Here is a 17,804-nt window from a genome sequence, read left to right as displayed (position 1 = left end):
CATATCCTTAAGATGCAAATTGTGGATAAAAAAACTTGTATGGGATTAATTCTGCTCTGAAACTGCAGGCTCTTTATTAGTTCTTATTTCTGTTTAAAAAGAAGTTTATAGTAGAGGAGAGCTGATCAAAAGCCCTTGACACCTCTAATATAAAGCACAAAGGCAAAATTACACCTTATCAATTGAAATAAGTGCACAGTTAAAGGAGCAATTCCACCTCCTGCATGTACCCTCACCAAGACTTTTACAACTCACTTTATGTAAAACAGTTGAGAGTTTACAGTGAAATAGCTAACAGCCTATACAATTTGCACTATATATTTCTTAAAGGAAGGCTCTGACTTTCAACACAAAGAATAAATATGATTTGTACACTTTCTAAAGTGAGAGTCAAAAATATCCACAGACAGCAAATATGCAACCAAAAGGTATAATATTACTTATTTGTACCCAGACATCAGTATGACATCCTGGTTTACACAAGATTTCTCAACGGAATGCACTGCTCTAACTGAAACAGGAGTGTGAATTCCTTTGCCAGCCTTGGGGCTCACAGCAGTGACCACATCGTTCAGGGCTTTTCACCCTGGGACTTGTAGGTACTGGTATGCTATTTCCAAAGTCTATGAAGGAAAGTGAAGAAGGCAAGCTTATTCTCAGAGAGGCTTAAACTTCTTGTAAAGGAATCTGTAAAGGAAATAATTTCCACCAGTAAACTTAAAAGGGCATGCAAATCAGGAAAAAATAAAATCAGTAGTATAATTTGACCTCTTTCAGCTGTTCTTGGATACTTAAAATAGCTGTTAGCTTCAGACCGTTTAAGAAAAAAAATAAATAAAGCCTGTTTTGAGACAAATACTTCTGTAAAAAAAACATTTAAAAATATATCAAGTCCTCTTAAACTGATTGCAACTTAATAATACAATTGCTTTAGAAGTTTCAGATGAAGCTGCGAAAGAAAGTCTTTGTTTCTCCTTCTCGGTTCAAGACAAACTGATATGAAGAGATTTGATACTGAAGGAATGCCAAGGTATTTTTCATTAGTCAACAATAAGGTCTTTCTGAGTAAGAAAGCATAAGCAGTGGTTTAATGAGCCTTCTCCCCCCACTGCCATTCTAAAAATCTGCAACATCATGTACGACTGGGTTCTCTTCTACAGATCCCTACCACTAACACAAAACTAGGGGCATCCTGAAGCATCCAAGAATGGGAAGAATTTATACTTATTTTAACTGCAGATGTTCATTTCTCATCTAACCTGTGTTTTCCCCTTCTCTTCCATAAATTAAAGTCCTTCCTACTATGTAGATAATTTCTTAAACCTGTGGAGGAGCAGACAAAAGTTATGCCAAAGGTAGTAAGTTGTGCACACAGACACCCTCCCCACTACCCTAGGAAATCAGAATACTGATAACACAACCCAGAGATCAAAGGAAAACTTCGTGGGATAATAAAACAATCACGGTGTTCCTCTGTTCTCCCAAAAATCAGCAGTTGCAGGGTTTGGAGAAAAACCTAAAGTAAAACACCATTCTAAAGAGAGGTCGCTCTGAAGAGCGACAAGCGTTTTTTGTCCCTCATCAAAAAAGTTTCAGAAGACAAAGCCTCAAAAGACAACTGGGAGGACTGAGTGGTACAGAAAAGCAGCAGAAATATTAAAAGACAACTGGAAGCTCAGAGAACTGGTAACATTGGAAATGAGCTTACTGATGAGTTCCTAGTAATGAGTACTGAGAACTCTCTCAATTCTGAGTATCAACGTAAACCCGACCCACAGTACGTCTCCCCATTCTTCACAATTCATCGTTAGGCAGGCTGCAATGGACAGAATGCTAGGAAGAAGAGAAAAAAACATTTCCTCCCAGGTGACAATCTGATGTGAGGATGGGTCATCACAACCCTCAACATCACTGATTTCTATTGATTTTTTTGACAAACTAACAGTGCGTGTCTTCATCTATGCTCCCACATATCTGCTTTTGTCCATGGTGAATAAAAAAATGCCACATTCTCTCAACTTTTTGAGCAGCTCTTCAGAGAATGCAGCTGCAGGTTACACTCCACACACCAAGTGCAAACTGTCAATGCAAGGATTGTTTAGCTCTTCCCTCTTCCTACCTTACGCCTCCTCCCCTAAATCAGAACCAGCGATCATACAGAGGCATCGAGACACAGGTCACCTTGCTGGTACAGCGGAAAACCATCCCACCAAAGGGAAAAACACAAATAAACAGCCAAACGTTTTCTGTCTGATCATGGAATAATCTGATTCACTGCACAGCTGCATAATCTCTACATTAAGATTAAGCATGACTTGAAGATCCCCAGAGATACAGCAGCAAAACTGATCTCGGTGTGGCTGCCCACAGCAAGCTCAAAATATGCGAAGTTTCCTACTCTGCACAGAAGGCTTGACAGATGGGGAAAGTTTACAGGAGGCAGTCAGTCTGCCAAAAAACCACAGCATATTTATTTGTAAATTAGATCACTTATTTCTATGCAACACGCACCTCAGACCTGCTTTTTGAGAAAACCTTTCTCATTACTTCTCTGTGCAAAGGGGCTGAAGTTATCCACAGATTTTTAGTAGTAATATCACAGAAGAAGAATTATGGCAGGGAAAAGAGTTTGCGAATGAAAGTTCTGCTAGATTGTACAGCTAGCCCACATGAATATGCTTATGGTGTTAGTGAGACTAATTCCAAAGAAAGTTGGGGAATAAATTTGACTCGTTAGACAAAATAATATCTTATACATCTAAATTCCTTCTAAACAATTAGAACTTCTGCTCATATAATTCTTCTTCTAATATAATTCTTCTGGTAATATAATTTCATTGATTTTGAGACATTTTTGTCTTTAATACCAAGCTGGAAAAAAGGTAGAACACACATAGCCTTTTCAGCCAGTCAGGATATTACTGCTTCAAATTCTCCCAAACATTCAATATAATCATGACAAAATAATATTTCAAGAGAAATTTTTCACCTGTCTGCCAGGAAGGAGCCCTGAATTGTGGTAAAAGGGTAGATCCTGAAGAGACTGCCTGAGCAGTACGAGACTCAATAGCAGAGAGAAAATTCATAACTGAAGAAGTTTCCTTAGTGTTACTTCCAGCACTGTGCATACTGGTATCAAATATTCCTGAAAGACCTAGACAAAGGTGGAGGGAAACGAAACAAAGAGAGAATTCAGATGAACTTACAAGAAAATCAAAAAACAAGGATATATATTCAAAATTCACTAAAAATAACCTATGAAACATTAGTAATATTATTAAAGTACATTGATTTTTCAGTGTTTAACTGTTTGACAGCATTGCAATTGTAAACTGGAACTTAAGTATCTATTTTTATATCTATCATTAAACTGATGTCAAATATGATACTTAAAAACAACATTTGGGACAAACAACAAAATTCTCCCTTCATCTGAAGATTTGCTGCTCCAGTTTTTACATAAACTGTCCAAAAAACCAGAATTCCTTCTGAAATGGGTTCAACTTCTCTGCATTAACCCATTCGACTTTTGGGCAGCTTATAGTTGAACTTTTCTGCAACACTAGCACAAGAAAAGGGGGTTTGGTTGCATTCCCTGTTTCAAACACTGTCTATGTTCCCTGTTGCTCACACCTTTCAATGGCAGGGAGCTTGATGTGAAACACTGAAGAGATCCAGAGTTCTGAATAAACGAAGTTACGTCAAGACAATTGGGTCTGCACCCTGAAACGTCCTCTGCAGCTCTGACCCTTCAGCATCCCGACCCAGAACCTGGCCAGGGCACCGCGGATTCCAACCAGCACATGGACTAAAATGCTTTTCCTCAGAAACTGGGTTGCAAAGCGAGCACGGAGAGCTCCTGTCCTGTTTTCTCCTGACACGGAGACAGGACATCATCAAGATCACAGACAGATCTGATGTAGATGTAACATCGCCCAACCTGCTATTACATTTAAAGTCAATTTTAACTTTCCCCCAGCATTATGTCTTAGTTTGCACATGTACTAGCAACATTGTGTTGCAATTTGCATTAGCTTTGCTATTTGCTTTAGTCTGAAAGAATTGGCACAACTTGTGCAGCCGGCTTTGAGGCATGCTTGATGGTTGGCCCTTATGCATAGGCCAAATCCTGAAACGCTGTATTTTAAAGATGACATGCAGTTTCTTTAAGAACTACCAATAACTTACTGAGCATAACCCTCCTCTTACATTTTCCTTTTTACTTACAACATTTTCCCAAAAGCTAACAACCGATTGTAAAATTTCTACTACAAACTCAGCTTTTCTCATACCATTTGCCACCACCTGCATGATAAACTTCCTCTGATCACAAAATTCAACTGGAATCTAAATTATGTAATAGCTTTGGGTTTTGGTTTTTGTTTGTTGTATAGATTTGTGGTATTGGGTTTGTGGTTTTTGGTTGGTTTGTTGTTGCTTGTTGTTTTTATTCTTTTTTCTTCAGCTATTTAAACCATAACCTCATTATACGAACAGTTACCAGTAGGATGGTGTGTAGCAGAGTATCCAGGAAGCTGATGAGAAGCTGTGTATGTCTGTCTGTGAAGATCTGTTTCTGAATGTGACGAATGTCCTCCTCCATAGCTTAAGCTAAGGGAGAAATTAAACATCATTAACAAACATATACAGCTATGGAAACAACGTATAATGATGAAATCCCAACCACAAGCCAGAAAGTTGCAGAAATAGAAAAGGAACGCAAGCTCAAGGTCTGACAGATGTGGTTGTGCTAGGACATCACTATAAATGTTAAGCAGTTAAAAAAAGGCACTACAAAAACTAATAAGCTAAAGAGTCAAAAAAACCCACCCTTACAAAACTCAAAGTTGATCACAGAACAGTCTACAAAGGACTAGGTCAGAAAGACAAAAGTCGTCCTAGTTCAACTGTAAGAAAACACTGGATGGACACTTTTTGTAATGATTTCCTGATGTAAAATCTGCAGAGCAGATGACTACAAATACATGCCCACTTTAACATTTCAGTTTCTTATTCCATTCAAACTTACAGGACCACATTTAATAAAAAAGCTGGAACGATCAGGAAGCTGTGGGAGCAATAGTTTTTTAAAGATTTTGTTAATTTTTGTGAAATTCTAAAAATATTGACAGTGAAAACATTAGCAAGTGACAAAGCTCAGTCTTCAGACCCCATAGCATTAAAATATAAGTTAATGATCCACAGTTTTTATTTAGCATTTTGAAATGAGTCACCTAAATTAACATGATGTTTTAATCAGGCTTAATGGAAGCAAACTGAAAATACACAGTGTCAAGGCCCATGCAAAAGCAACGCAGAAAATAAAGACACGAGATCTAAACATCAAGCAACATGAGGAACCTGCCAAAAGCGCTAATGATTTCCAACTTAAAAGGCAGGAAAAAGGAGGGGGAAGCAAAACAAAATCCCAAAGCTTTCAAGCTTCCAGAGATTCAGCCCTGCACAGCACCTGTCAAATGGAAAACATGAAAGCCAGCACGACCACGTAACGATTTATCTTCTTCTCTTCTTGCCTTTTGGACGTTAAGTTTATAGGTAGCTGCTACTTGAGAGTGCACGTGAGATTGCTTTAAGTTCAAAATGTAATTGTAAACAGATGCCAAAAACCCTCAGCCGGCAAAACCCACAGTGATCCCTACTGACTGCTGTACAGGGGACTGGATTTACCCTCTCCCATCCCCTGGGATGAGGGGGCAGTCACTTCTGCATCAGGGAAAAACTGAACAGTCGATGCCAGGAACCATGACATCATGGGAAACTTCTAGAGGAGTCACTAAATAATAAAAAAATTGGCAACACTACTGGGTTTGCTTCATTTTCGTGAAGACGCTGAGAGGAGGGAGCGGAGTTGTGATGAGCCTGTGAGAGCTCTGACCCCCGCACATCGGCACCCAGCAAGAGCCCCTCTGGAAGGGACACATTTTAGCCCTCTAGATTAACTTCCATGCCCAAGATGCACTAATGGGACGTATTTTCCATTTCAGCTGCTTGTAGCAGAGCACTGCTCCTACAGCCAGCGTGTCAGACTAAAACACAAACCTAAGGAATGAAATAAAATCCCTAGAAAAAATAAATACAAACAGAGAACCTCAGCTACTGCTCTTCTCAACTGCACTCACTGTCTGGCACTTTAACACCTTTCACAGCAATAATTACCTTGTAGGGAATCGCCAAACCTCAATTCAGAGTCAGCATATCGACATGTTTGTGTTGTAGAGCAATTTTAATTTTAGGACTGTATAAATGTAACTACTCCTACTCCTAAAATTACATTTGGGCCTTCGAAGGCAACCACGAAGCTGATGTGGCCCGCAGTAAAGATGAGTTTGACACCCCTGTTGCAAAGGATGGATCTTTGCACAGTTCAACACTCTGTATCAGCACCTGATTTATATTATATGCTGACTGAAATCTAATTATTTGCATCACTACTATGGACAACTGGCGGGCACGACTACATGACACTGTATGTTATTTTTTGATTTACAGCATTAAAAAATTTTAGTACTTCCAGACAAAAAAAAATTACAGTAGTGTTCTGCACATAAAACATTATGCATGTAATAAAGTCTCTTTAAATGCGAGTCTTTTTATGAGACAAACTTTAGAGTGGTTTAGTTTTTTGAACAAACTTGCACAGCTGGAAAAAAACATAAAACTTAAGACACATGGTGTTTTCTTCAGATTTTTTTTAAATAAAAATGTGATACAAAAGAAAATACATTTCTAAACTGAATCATGGTAACACATGCACTGTTAGCAAGAGTTACCTTCACCAACACAAATGCTGATCTTGTGAAAACCTTCCATGTGTAACAGGTTTTACTCAGTTCTACTTTCAAGTTTTCTTTAAGCATTTACCTACACCAAAGTGTGCAATGCTGACTTGACTTTCATATATGTTTGAATGGTAAACTCTGAAGTCACCCTACATATATCACTCATACAGAGGAACAGCTTCCTTTCCCCGTGTTGGGTATTTTCAGGCTGGGAGGCACATTTGGCATTGTACTGGTGTTCTGGCAAAGGGGCTGATACTTGGCAGCAAAAGTCCTTCCAGATGAGGTGAGACCCACAGAACCCCGTACCGATCACATCAAGTAATCGTGTCTCATTCCTCCTCTTACATTGTCACAGAAGAAGGTCATGAGCGAAAAGTGGATGAACTCGACTTTAAATTAACCACCTGAAAATTTGGGAAATTGAAAAATAAGTTTTTCCTCTCCCCCCCTATTTTTAATTTGAAATTTCTACTTGTTCTGGTGGTTTAGTGAACATTTCCATTCCTTCACTCCCTCGCAATACACACTTTTTTGGTAAAGAAAACACACAGTACATGCAAAGACTACAAGACAGCCTAAAACACAAGACTGTAGAGGTGAGGCAGGATGCTTTGAACGATAAAAGCAACTTGTAGAAGAAACTTAGACAAAGACTTTGTAACACAGAGGACGCTGAAATTAACACTGGCCTACAAAATAACCTCTAGACTTAGTATCTCCGAAACCTTGTTAATTACTAGAATCTCAAAACTCTAGTGATTATGAGCATCAGAAGAATACTCAAAGAATATTATGACTTTTGTTTTTTAATACAAACTCCCAGGTCATAGCTAATGCAACCGCAACCTCAAAAATGAATCTGTCTTTCAATAAAAACAATGTATTTATTAGAACAGTTAATTGTTTATTGTATAATTACTAGGTGCTGGAATGTAGATTCTTATCTCAAAAAACCCCTACATACATGCCTTCAGTTTATATAATCCTATCCTAAACACAAGCACAGCAATCTGAAAGCAGATTACTGCCTAAGGGTTCCTACAGATGAACTTATTCAGCATGTAAGTCACATATCAAAACCACATTAAGCATGGCAAATAACATTACGGCTATCTGGCCTTTTGTACGCCTGTTTCCAAGTTTGTTAAAATTCCACACGAGTTCTCACTTGTACTGAAATGTCAGATTATTTACTGAAGAAACACATTCGCATTACTTGGTGCATTGTTATTTGTTATCATTAGTTGCTATATAATGTTCCAAAAACACTTCTCCCATATCACTGATACACCACAGTGATTTCTTGCCTCTACTGGCATAGTTAACTGCACAATGAAGTGATTACTGCCAGAAAGTAATACAAATTTGACATACAAATCTGGAAAACAGTTCCCCCAAAGTATTTTTCATTGAATAGGTCCATTCAATTTGAATAAAATATTTAAGTGTCCTTTTAGAGTTGTGCTATGAAGAGCCATCATTATCTGTCATTGCTGTAATGATGCAATAAAAATAGCCTTATGACAATGAAAGTGAAATTATTCAAATAATTATCTGGCTTTTTCAGCTCCATCAGTTGGGCTGATAGAAGATTATTACCTCCCCAGCAAAATTTCTGTGGTCCTCGCACTTAATTGTTACTAAAATACCTCAACCTTGATTTATAACTCCTTTTTGTTAGTTTGTATTGAGTCTTTCCTTCATCGGCTCTTCATTTCTCTGTTTATATTACTATTCTTGCGATAATGCATTTCCACGGCATTCTGCAATCTAATAGTTTCATACAAATTTCGGTGTCCAACTGCAAAAGGTTATTGGGTTACATTGCACTCACCACCCTCCTCACTGGCCAACACAATTATCTGGTTTGCACTTTGCACAAGTGATAGATGCATTTCTCAATTTCAAACTCAAATGGAAGGATCACTCCTGCAAGGAAACAAATTCAGCTGCAATAAGCACTGGATATACAAGTAAGTATTTTTAATTCTCTTGTTTTCTGCAAATAACCTTGCTCTCCTAGACATTCATATAGAAGGAAATACTTGTTTCAAGTGGTTTTGTGTCTGTATCTTAGTTTACTTAATATTTGATACAAAAAGTATCATTACATGGAAGGAGGACACTTTCACCTTTCTACTTTATTTTTAGAACAATTTTCATTAGAGCTTAGCAATTCTTAAGGTTTTTTGTTTGTTTTTTTAAGTTTTGTCAGAGCAATTATTCAGGCTCTAGGGAAACATATAACAGCTACATGAAAAACAGACCAGAACTCTTAAATTGTAAAGGATGCTTTCAGGTACAATACCTTGTTCTTTTGTTCTTATACACATGCAACTTCTACCTCTGATATAGCTAAAAAAACATACTAAATCACAGAGCATTCTCCAGTATCCAAACATCACAAGCTGCGCCCGAAGTGAAACCAGAGCCCCATGACACTGAGTGCAGGGCTGGAAAGGTCCCGAGAGGGGAAGCCGCCAGCACAGGCCTAACAAGTCTTGAGATCTAAACCAACTAAGCCCAACAAAATAAAAGGCAACAACCCAGCACGCAAGACATGAGCAATCAGATTCGAGACAGATGCGGGAAACGATTTGATTTCATCTTCAGGCGGCCTGTTCGGCCTCACTGAAAACAAGAGGAGCTTCCTGACCCCTGTGGGAAGAGAACTGGGTATACGGTCCATTTCTAAATAAAATATCGAAAAGGAGATTAAAAACACAGTGATAGCCTCATACTGACACGGAAACACCTTAAAACTCTCACTTTGCATTTTATCTGACTTAAGATATATGTGAAATAAAGGAAATGTTACCCAAATTTCTCCCTCCACCCCAAAGCTCACTGGGCACAGGAATCTCTTCAACCAGCTCCTTGGCTGCGCCAGTTCCACTCAGAGGCTGAAAACAAAGCTGCTTAACATCCCAACACCACAAGAATGAGAGGCACATATCGAAATACTAAAAATACTGTTCTAAATGTAAAATATAGAAAGTGATATGCAGCTTACATCTCTTTTTGATTTTAAACCTGTAAAATACAGTCCCAGCTTGCATTATCTGTCATCGGGTTCATATTTAGAATTGTTTGAATATTAGATAAACTAATATTTTGCTTAAGTATTTCTCATTGCTAATTCACCTTTATGCACTGCATCCCATGGAGACAGACTGTACGAGTACTACTTGGAAACATCACTTTTATTTAATATGGATGAAACAGAGGGTACGTGGCCTTTTCGGTCCATTCTAACACCAGGGGACTTCGCCACCATTTGCTACGGTCTAAATGGAATGTAATTCAGCGTCTAGGGTTTATCTGAAGGCTCAAAAAACAATTTAAAATCAATGTTACAGGTAGGTATGTTTAATTAAAAAATAGGTTCGATCTTGTGTTTTAAAATAAGAGATGACTCTAAGAAAAGGAGAATCAAAAAGGATGAAGGGATTTGCCTAGAAAGTTGCTATTTAAATGAGTTTAATACTGCTAATAACATCAAATCACCCCTGTCCAACAGACAGGTCAACACACTTCCAGAAGTTTAAAAGCAAACCCATACAGACAACAGAAGATGCTTCAGAAATTAATTCTGACGGAAAACAAAGGAAAACAAACCCCTGTTCAGCCCAGAGACTCACTGCAGTGCCAAGTATTTACTTAGAAATGTAAAAATGTGATTGTTCATCTGTTATTTCCTACCTTCAAACATACTGGGGAAAAATGAAAAAGACACTGCCAGAACAAAGTTGGTTCAAAGTTTGCAAATGTTGGCAGATTCAGGAAAAACTGGAAACCAGCCCACTTCCCCTTGTATCTAGTTCTCCTGATCCTCTCATTAGAGGATACAAAACAATCCTCAGTATTTGAAGATTCGACAGACATTTGCACAAACGGAAAGAATATTTAGCAGTCTAGAACAGTTACGGTGTCCATGAGAAAAAAAGAATAATCTGCTATTTGAAAAATTAAGTCCACCACTGAGAAATTAGAAGAAAAGCATCAGTGAAGTTAATATGTCTCAAATAGTATGTAGAGCATTCTTTTGGGAACAGCATGCATCTTTAGCATTTGCCTCGATTGTTTTTGAGTTATCACAGAGAAAATAAAAATATGTCAATATTTTAAAGGACTACCAACTATTTAATAATATTTTTTTTTCACAATAGAAGAGATGATGATACAGAATCAGACTCCAGTACTATGGTATTTCAGTAAAGCACAGAAGAATTGTATTTTATCAACAATCTCAACTGTCTGTTGCTTAGTCACATTCTTGCTTTATAACGTAATTAAAACAGACTACATATCCAAGGTAGAATATATCAAATGGTAACATACTACAGGCATTCACCCTTCATTCTTTCACTACAGATGAAGTTATAATGTTAATTTCCCACTTCAATTCATAGGCAGAGCCACCAAATCACGGCTGAGTCCAGAAGAAATGACCTGGAGCAAAGACGATCTCAAGGTACTTGTGAGAGGAAACTCTCAGTACTTCCTTGCTTTCCAGAAGCTTAGATAGGAACTTCTAAGAAATAGATCTTGAGGTAGAAAACAACACGCAGGGAAGTGCCTGAATGAGTAAAGGTTCATGCTGTTCCCGTGATTCTTTACCTGAATACATGTTGTATCTTAAGAGAAAAGATTTTATGGCAAAAAAGCTCCATTTCCCTTTTATTCCCATGTTTATGTGTCTGAAGTCTTTATGCCTGATTCTTTTCAAAATAAACAATCCAAAACCGCTTCAGGAAAGCCAAAACACTCTTACTGGTACTTCAATACCTGAAAGCAAGTGCTGGCTTGTCTGATTAAGTAACCTGTGGAGTTCTTAATAACAAAGACAATCATAATTCTGTTTTCATAAAAATCACTTAAACTATGTCTCGAAACTATGTACATGAAAACTGATATTCAGGTTGAAATGAGCTACTTAGAAACTTCAACTTTGGTTACTATGGAAGGACTGGACAAACTACCTCATGTTATTATTATTTAAGATATACAATGTAAATTATCTTTTTGCTGAGGTTATCTACAGTTGAAATGCAGTACATTTAATAAAATGTCTTTTTCTTTTATTTTTTCCTTTGCAAATAGCATTACCACTTCTACAAGAAATCCTGCAGCTTACAAAAATCAGATACACTATGAAAGGCAGAAAAGGGTGAAGGTATTTTAAGTTTAGAATTAAAATTCTGAATATGAACTACTTCTAATTCCTTTAATGAGAAGCTCCACAGTAGGAACCCAGAAGTCAGGGGAGCACCCAAGGGTGATATCCAGGTCACAGCCACCGCTGTCCCTCCGGCCATCACCCCACAGGACCAGGGTGTGTGTCCTGTACGGAATTGTCAAGGAATTCAATGAAATTGGTTACACAAGAGAATGGAAAAAAGGCCAACCATGTTTAGATCTGAACATTGCTAATATAACCGACCATACAGTGCTGTAGTTTACCCCTTCCTTGCCTCCCCCCCACCTTTTCTACTGTAACGGGGCTATACCCTGCCTAAATTACTCTATAATAATGCTGGTTTTGAGGTCCTGGTGTACTTTCTCAGATTTCAAGGCCTGGAGAGAAGCTTTCAGTGTTCCTACTCTGAACACTGAAGCTTAACCTTGATGTCCTCATTAACTTAGTATTGTTGTCTCCCACATCTAAACAGGCACTGATATGTCCACATTCAGCACCCAGTTTATGTTACAATACAGTGTCAGAAATAATTTAAAGCCATTTGTTTGTCAAGCAACCTTTTGCGGGTTCACACATCTTCCCTGATAACTTCTACTCCGCTGCTCCCTGCAGAAAAACAAGATCCCAATTATGGTCTGTGTACCTTACACCATGGAAAGAACTGCAATCTTTTTTTCTCACCTTTTGAGGCACTGGATTATTTTCTCACTACATTTATTTACCCTATTCTCTATGAAAAAATGTTCTATTTACCCAGCATGGAGCTAATAGCTGTGATTTTTCTAATTAGTACTTCTCTCCTACAGAGCTTTACTCACAATTTCAAAGATCATTGTAACAACCAGTAATGGAAATCCAGCACTTTTTCTCCGTTACGTGATGCTATTCCGTTGTCAAAAGCCGACTTGGGAGATATTTGAAAAATCTTCTCAAGATCATCACAGCATTAATGGTTGAGCACACAGCATAATCCTCTATTATGGTTTGCTGAGATACAGACAAAAGGATTTCATTATGTTTAATAATAAAATTTTATTTCAAAACACAAAAATCAGCAGAGCATTATCTCAAGATACAGCGTAGCCACATCAGTGCCTTATTAAAAATACAATTCATATCAGCCATCTAAATGCTTCTCAACCCTTATCCTCCCACAGCTATTACAGTGCTGTATTTTGTGGCAAGCTTGAGTATTACTTTTGGGATACTATAGGAATGCTTGATATCCCATTTCTTAATAAGCCTTTTATTTTCCAACTGTACAGAAAAGATGATGCTGAAGCTGAGATATGCATCACAAAGGAGGGAAGAGGTGCAAATATATGTGTCCTACTGGCTGACAGAGCCATCTTAGGCAACACCTTTTTTTGTTTTTACAGTTCCATAACCCATTAAATATCTTCTTCCATCTAGGAAACTAAGGTACAAACACTAAGCTGCTCAGATTTACAAAAGGGATCAGGCCCCACAACCAACTTTCAAACACTCAGTACTGAAATAAGGAAGGTTTCACAAACTCAAAATTTCTAAGAGCTCAGTACGCAACACACTGAACCCCTGTGAAGATCAAAGGCCTCACAGCCGCAGAACTGGCACAGAATTGAGGCATCTACTCATTGCCTACACCTGAGACCACGAATCTTACCACCCTTGGTCATTGGTACAGCCCACAATTCAAGGTCGTTAAACATTCTCTAAGTCTTCCAGCACATCTACATGTCCAGGACAGCGTTTGCCCCCTCCCAAAACACACTCCAAGGGCCAAGAAGCTCACACAAGCTCCTTTAGATTCAATCAAGACGCACTGCTATGACCAACACCACTTCTAACCCAGGTTAGGACATGTGTCAGGAAAGATCTAACACATGAACAACACACAATTCATTGTAAAACGTAGCAGCAAGAGGCCTTTACATTACAGGAAACATTGCGGGCTGTTACTACCTACTTTTATAAGGAAAATTAGCATAGTCCTTTAATTTACCTCTTACACCTTTTCATCCTAAAACAGATTTGAATTCACATTTCTAACCTTGCAAAGAGGTCAGAAATGTGGCTACCACATTGTCAGCAGTCACTATTTAGCTGAAAATACCATACGAACCCAGATGCTTGTGAATGTTTCAACTGGAAAACGTGCACTCTTTAGAACTGTGGAAAAATAGTTACAGCTACATGGCATTTATTATTCTAAGATGTAAAAAACTTCACTATATAAAACAGATTCCTTAAATATGCCCCAGGTATTTCTCAAGATCTCCTGACATTTAGGCAGATGTCTAAACAAAAACAAGTATTAACAGAGATCAAAACGATACACGCACAAACCAAAAAAATCCTTTAAATAGTGAAAAACCTGTATTCCCTTTTAAAGGGAATAACAAAATAGAGTTTTTTGAAGGGGAATAAAAGAAAATCCCATCTCTCTTCAGTAGTGCTGAGCATCAGTAACCTCCAGGTCACCAGTTCCAGCACCAACTCAAGGTAGTTAACAAATGGGCGCTGCTGAGTCTGAAGGAATTAGCTGGCTAGCATCACTCTTTGTATAGCAAATGTTCGCCATTGATAAAAACCTATTATAATAGAAATGTTATCCTTGGCAAGCTCAGGAGAGATTAACGAAAGAGAAGGAACATAGGAATTGAAGGATTATTTGCTGTCTAGCACTGGAATTTTTGACACGAAGAACAGAGAGAGTAAACAGGATGTGGTGTGAAACACGAAGTCGCCGTGTTTCTGAAAGGGATTTCCTGATCAGAAAAAAAGTGCAACATTGATGGTGCAGCACACGCTGGTACATCCCGTATCACCACAAAACGCCATCCTGATCACAGACACATGGCTCAGGGCACAGTGGCCCTCTGTCTGGCGTGCTCTTGGTGTCCAAAAGCTTTCAGAACAAGTTGCCAGACATCTGGAAACAGTAGTTGAAGGGCCAGAGCTCTCAAACTCTTCTCACACAACGCTGCGAGGTGAAAAAGAGGGCTATCTCCAATGAAATCTAGATGTTTGACAGCCCCAAGTACTATTCATATAAGGGTTATTAAGGAATAAATGTTCCTTAGTATCCTCCTAAGTAAATACTATGACTCTAAGATAAGGATGCCTAAGGGTGCCTATTCCTGCCGAGTGTAATTGGTTACACTTACACAAGTCCTAAGCGAGCAAGAGGAAGGCATGTAGAAGGAAGATTGAAAACAAGAAAAGGCAATGCAGGCAAATAAAAGCTTGTCTGAACAGACAGAGGTTCTTGCTGAACTGTTCAGGAATAAGGAAGTCCCAGCGTGCAGGGATTCAGGAATAAAAGCTCCTTGCCCTGTTTATTGTAACCCATGGTCAGAGAGGTTCTGAGGATGCTCTAAATGTCCATTCATCCCCAACAGTCTGGTCAGAGCAATAAAACAAGGAAGCCATGTGAAAAGAGGTGACAAAGTAGCAGAAGTAAAACCAGAAACTATGAAATCTGCCCAGTGAGATAAGTAATTCCAGTACTTAAAAACTAAAAAGTCTGTCCTCTTTGAGCACATTATTTCTCTTTTCTTAAAAATTCTAAGAATTTTGCTTCCTCTGTCACTTCTGTGGTACAGCAAGAAACACCATGGTGGAAAGGTCGAACCCTGCACCCTGCTCAGAGTTATTTTTGTCACACTTAAGGCTGCTAAGGAAAGTCTGAACTGAAACTATTAATGTGCTGCCTTTCAACTGGTTTTTGTTTCCTTTGTTTTTTAAACGTATGGAATAGGCACTCATCGTACAAAACAACTTTTTGACATGCAAAGTTGTGAATGCTTTGACTAAACAGAAGAAATCAAAAATTCCAAGGAAAATACACCCACCACTGTATAAGGAGCTCCAGTATTGCTTAAAATTAATATAATCCGGTCATAGGTGCTTTTTTGCTGACAGGAACAAAGATTTTTCTCAAAACAACCTCCTCCCTCTGACAGTATCATGCCAGAATCAACAGCACCTCCAAGAAAACATAAAAGGTGGGCAAGAGTACAGAAGAAACGAAGGGGAAAGGTTGTTCTCTGGTGGTATAAAGTAAACATCTGCAATTAAAGTTAACAGGATGAAAAGTAAAATACACATATAGGACTGAAAGACTTTTTGCAAAGGTGGAAAAGGATAAAAAACCTTTCTTTCAGAACAACATATTCAGTAACCTGTGCTGAAGTTGTTGGCTCCATGGAAAAGGGCTCACATCTAAAATATAATTCTAGGTGATGTCAAGAGAGATCAAGTGCTCAGCAAACAGGGACACTCACTTGTGCTCCTGGTAGGGAAGAAGGCAGTAGGATCTGGGTGGGACACTCGCTGAAGTGCAAGGCTGAACCCATCCAAAAGCCATCCAGGAGCACAGGGCAGAGTTCCCGCGAGTCACTCCTTACAGTTCTACTCCCCTCTTGTCCCCTGGTGCCACCTCCGGATTCCTGTGTTACAGCAAAGGTACACCAGCACAGCTCTCCAGCTCAAGAGAAAGCTATTCACCTTCTCCATCAGGTTAGTTTTCTCGCAGATCAACAAATGAGCTCAGCTCCCCGTACAGTTGCACAAACACCAGCGCCAAGGCCAGGCAGGAGCAGAAGAGCCACTTTCAGCAGTCATCTCATGTCACTGCACCCTTCGATGGAGTTTCAACTCATTCCTCCTGCATGCTATGCTGCACTACATCACCATTTCTCCTGCATCGAAGTGGCACACAATGCTTAAAATGCTTTATGTAAAGTCAGCATTAAATCTGGGACAGGCATGTGGCATGTAACTGCACACAAGCCTATCTGGCTCATTTTGAAACTCTGACAAAGATGGTACAAGATGACCACACACCTGCACCTGTGCAGAGCTGAGGGGTACGCAGCAAGAACACGTTCAGCATCTCTGTTCAATCCTTCACCTTGCCACAGCAGTTATTTCAGTGCGTACTGAATACAGTTTAAAGCAATTAAGTATATTAAAAAAAAAAAAAAAAAAAAAGACTGACAGAAGCTAGCAAGTCCCTGTAAAGTATCTGTGTTACACCATAGAGTACCAGTGTGTTATTTAGTGTGCATAAATGTTTTAGATTTAAAGTCCTACCAAACCTTCTGTCATGGTTTATAATGACCTACCTTTTTATATGTTTATAAAGCCTATTCAATCCTTCTGTGCCTTTTCTTTAATAGCAAATGTTCTAAATATATTCACAGCATATGAGCTTTACCTTCCAACATTTGAAATAATACACCACAGGGAATTTTTTGTATGAAATGTGCTTAACAGCAAACACTACTTTTACCTCTCAGAACAATTTTGTTTGATGAAAGAAAACATTCTATGTTTTTCTAAAACACATCACCTGCACTTTTAGAGTTTCAAATAGCTATGCAAAAATCTGTTAGAACTTAAAATTGAGCCTTAACTACATCAATTATCACAGTTATTACAACAAGCATTAGTTTGACAGCTATCTAAAAATACAAGTTAAAAAATTATCATAACTTTATCATAAAAGTGTAAGTTTCTCACTTATGCAACTTTGCATATGAACTATCACTGTAACTAACTCATGATGTTAGATTAGCTGCTATAAATATAGGCTGCACTAACCAAATGTCAGTGTTATCTATTGTAAAGAATGATCTTGAATTAAATTATATAAAACCCCATACACTTGGGTAGGGCAGAGATGGACAAAGACCACTAGGCATAAACAAACCTCAGAGACTACAGCAGTCGCCATGAAATTTAAGACAACAACAAAATAATTGTGACTGATGTTCACCTACATATAGCAGAAGACTTGAGGAGTCTTAGAGCTG

The 17,804-nt window shown here is 38.4% G+C and overlaps 1 protein-coding gene across 1 annotated transcript in view; it reads right to left on the bottom strand.

Moving 5' to 3' along the window:
- The window catches only part of QSER1 (glutamine and serine rich 1), a 46,219-nt gene that overhangs the window by 24,523 nt on the left and 3,892 nt on the right, over nt 1–17,804 (bottom strand). Inside the window, exons 2-3 of the mRNA XM_065838070.2 lie at nt 4,502–4,611; nt 2,990–3,154 (exon numbers count right to left, since the gene is read on the bottom strand). Coding sequence (XP_065694142.2) covers nt 2,990–3,154; nt 4,502–4,611 — 275 coding nt within the window. The remainder of the gene's footprint in view (nt 1–2,989; nt 3,155–4,501; nt 4,612–17,804) is intronic.

This window comes from Patagioenas fasciata, chromosome 5 (assembly GCF_037038585.1).
Source record: "Patagioenas fasciata isolate bPatFas1 chromosome 5, bPatFas1.hap1, whole genome shotgun sequence".
NCBI lineage: Eukaryota > Metazoa > Chordata > Aves > Columbiformes > Columbidae > Patagioenas > Patagioenas fasciata.
This window is presented reverse-complemented; position numbering and strand designations above follow the sequence as displayed.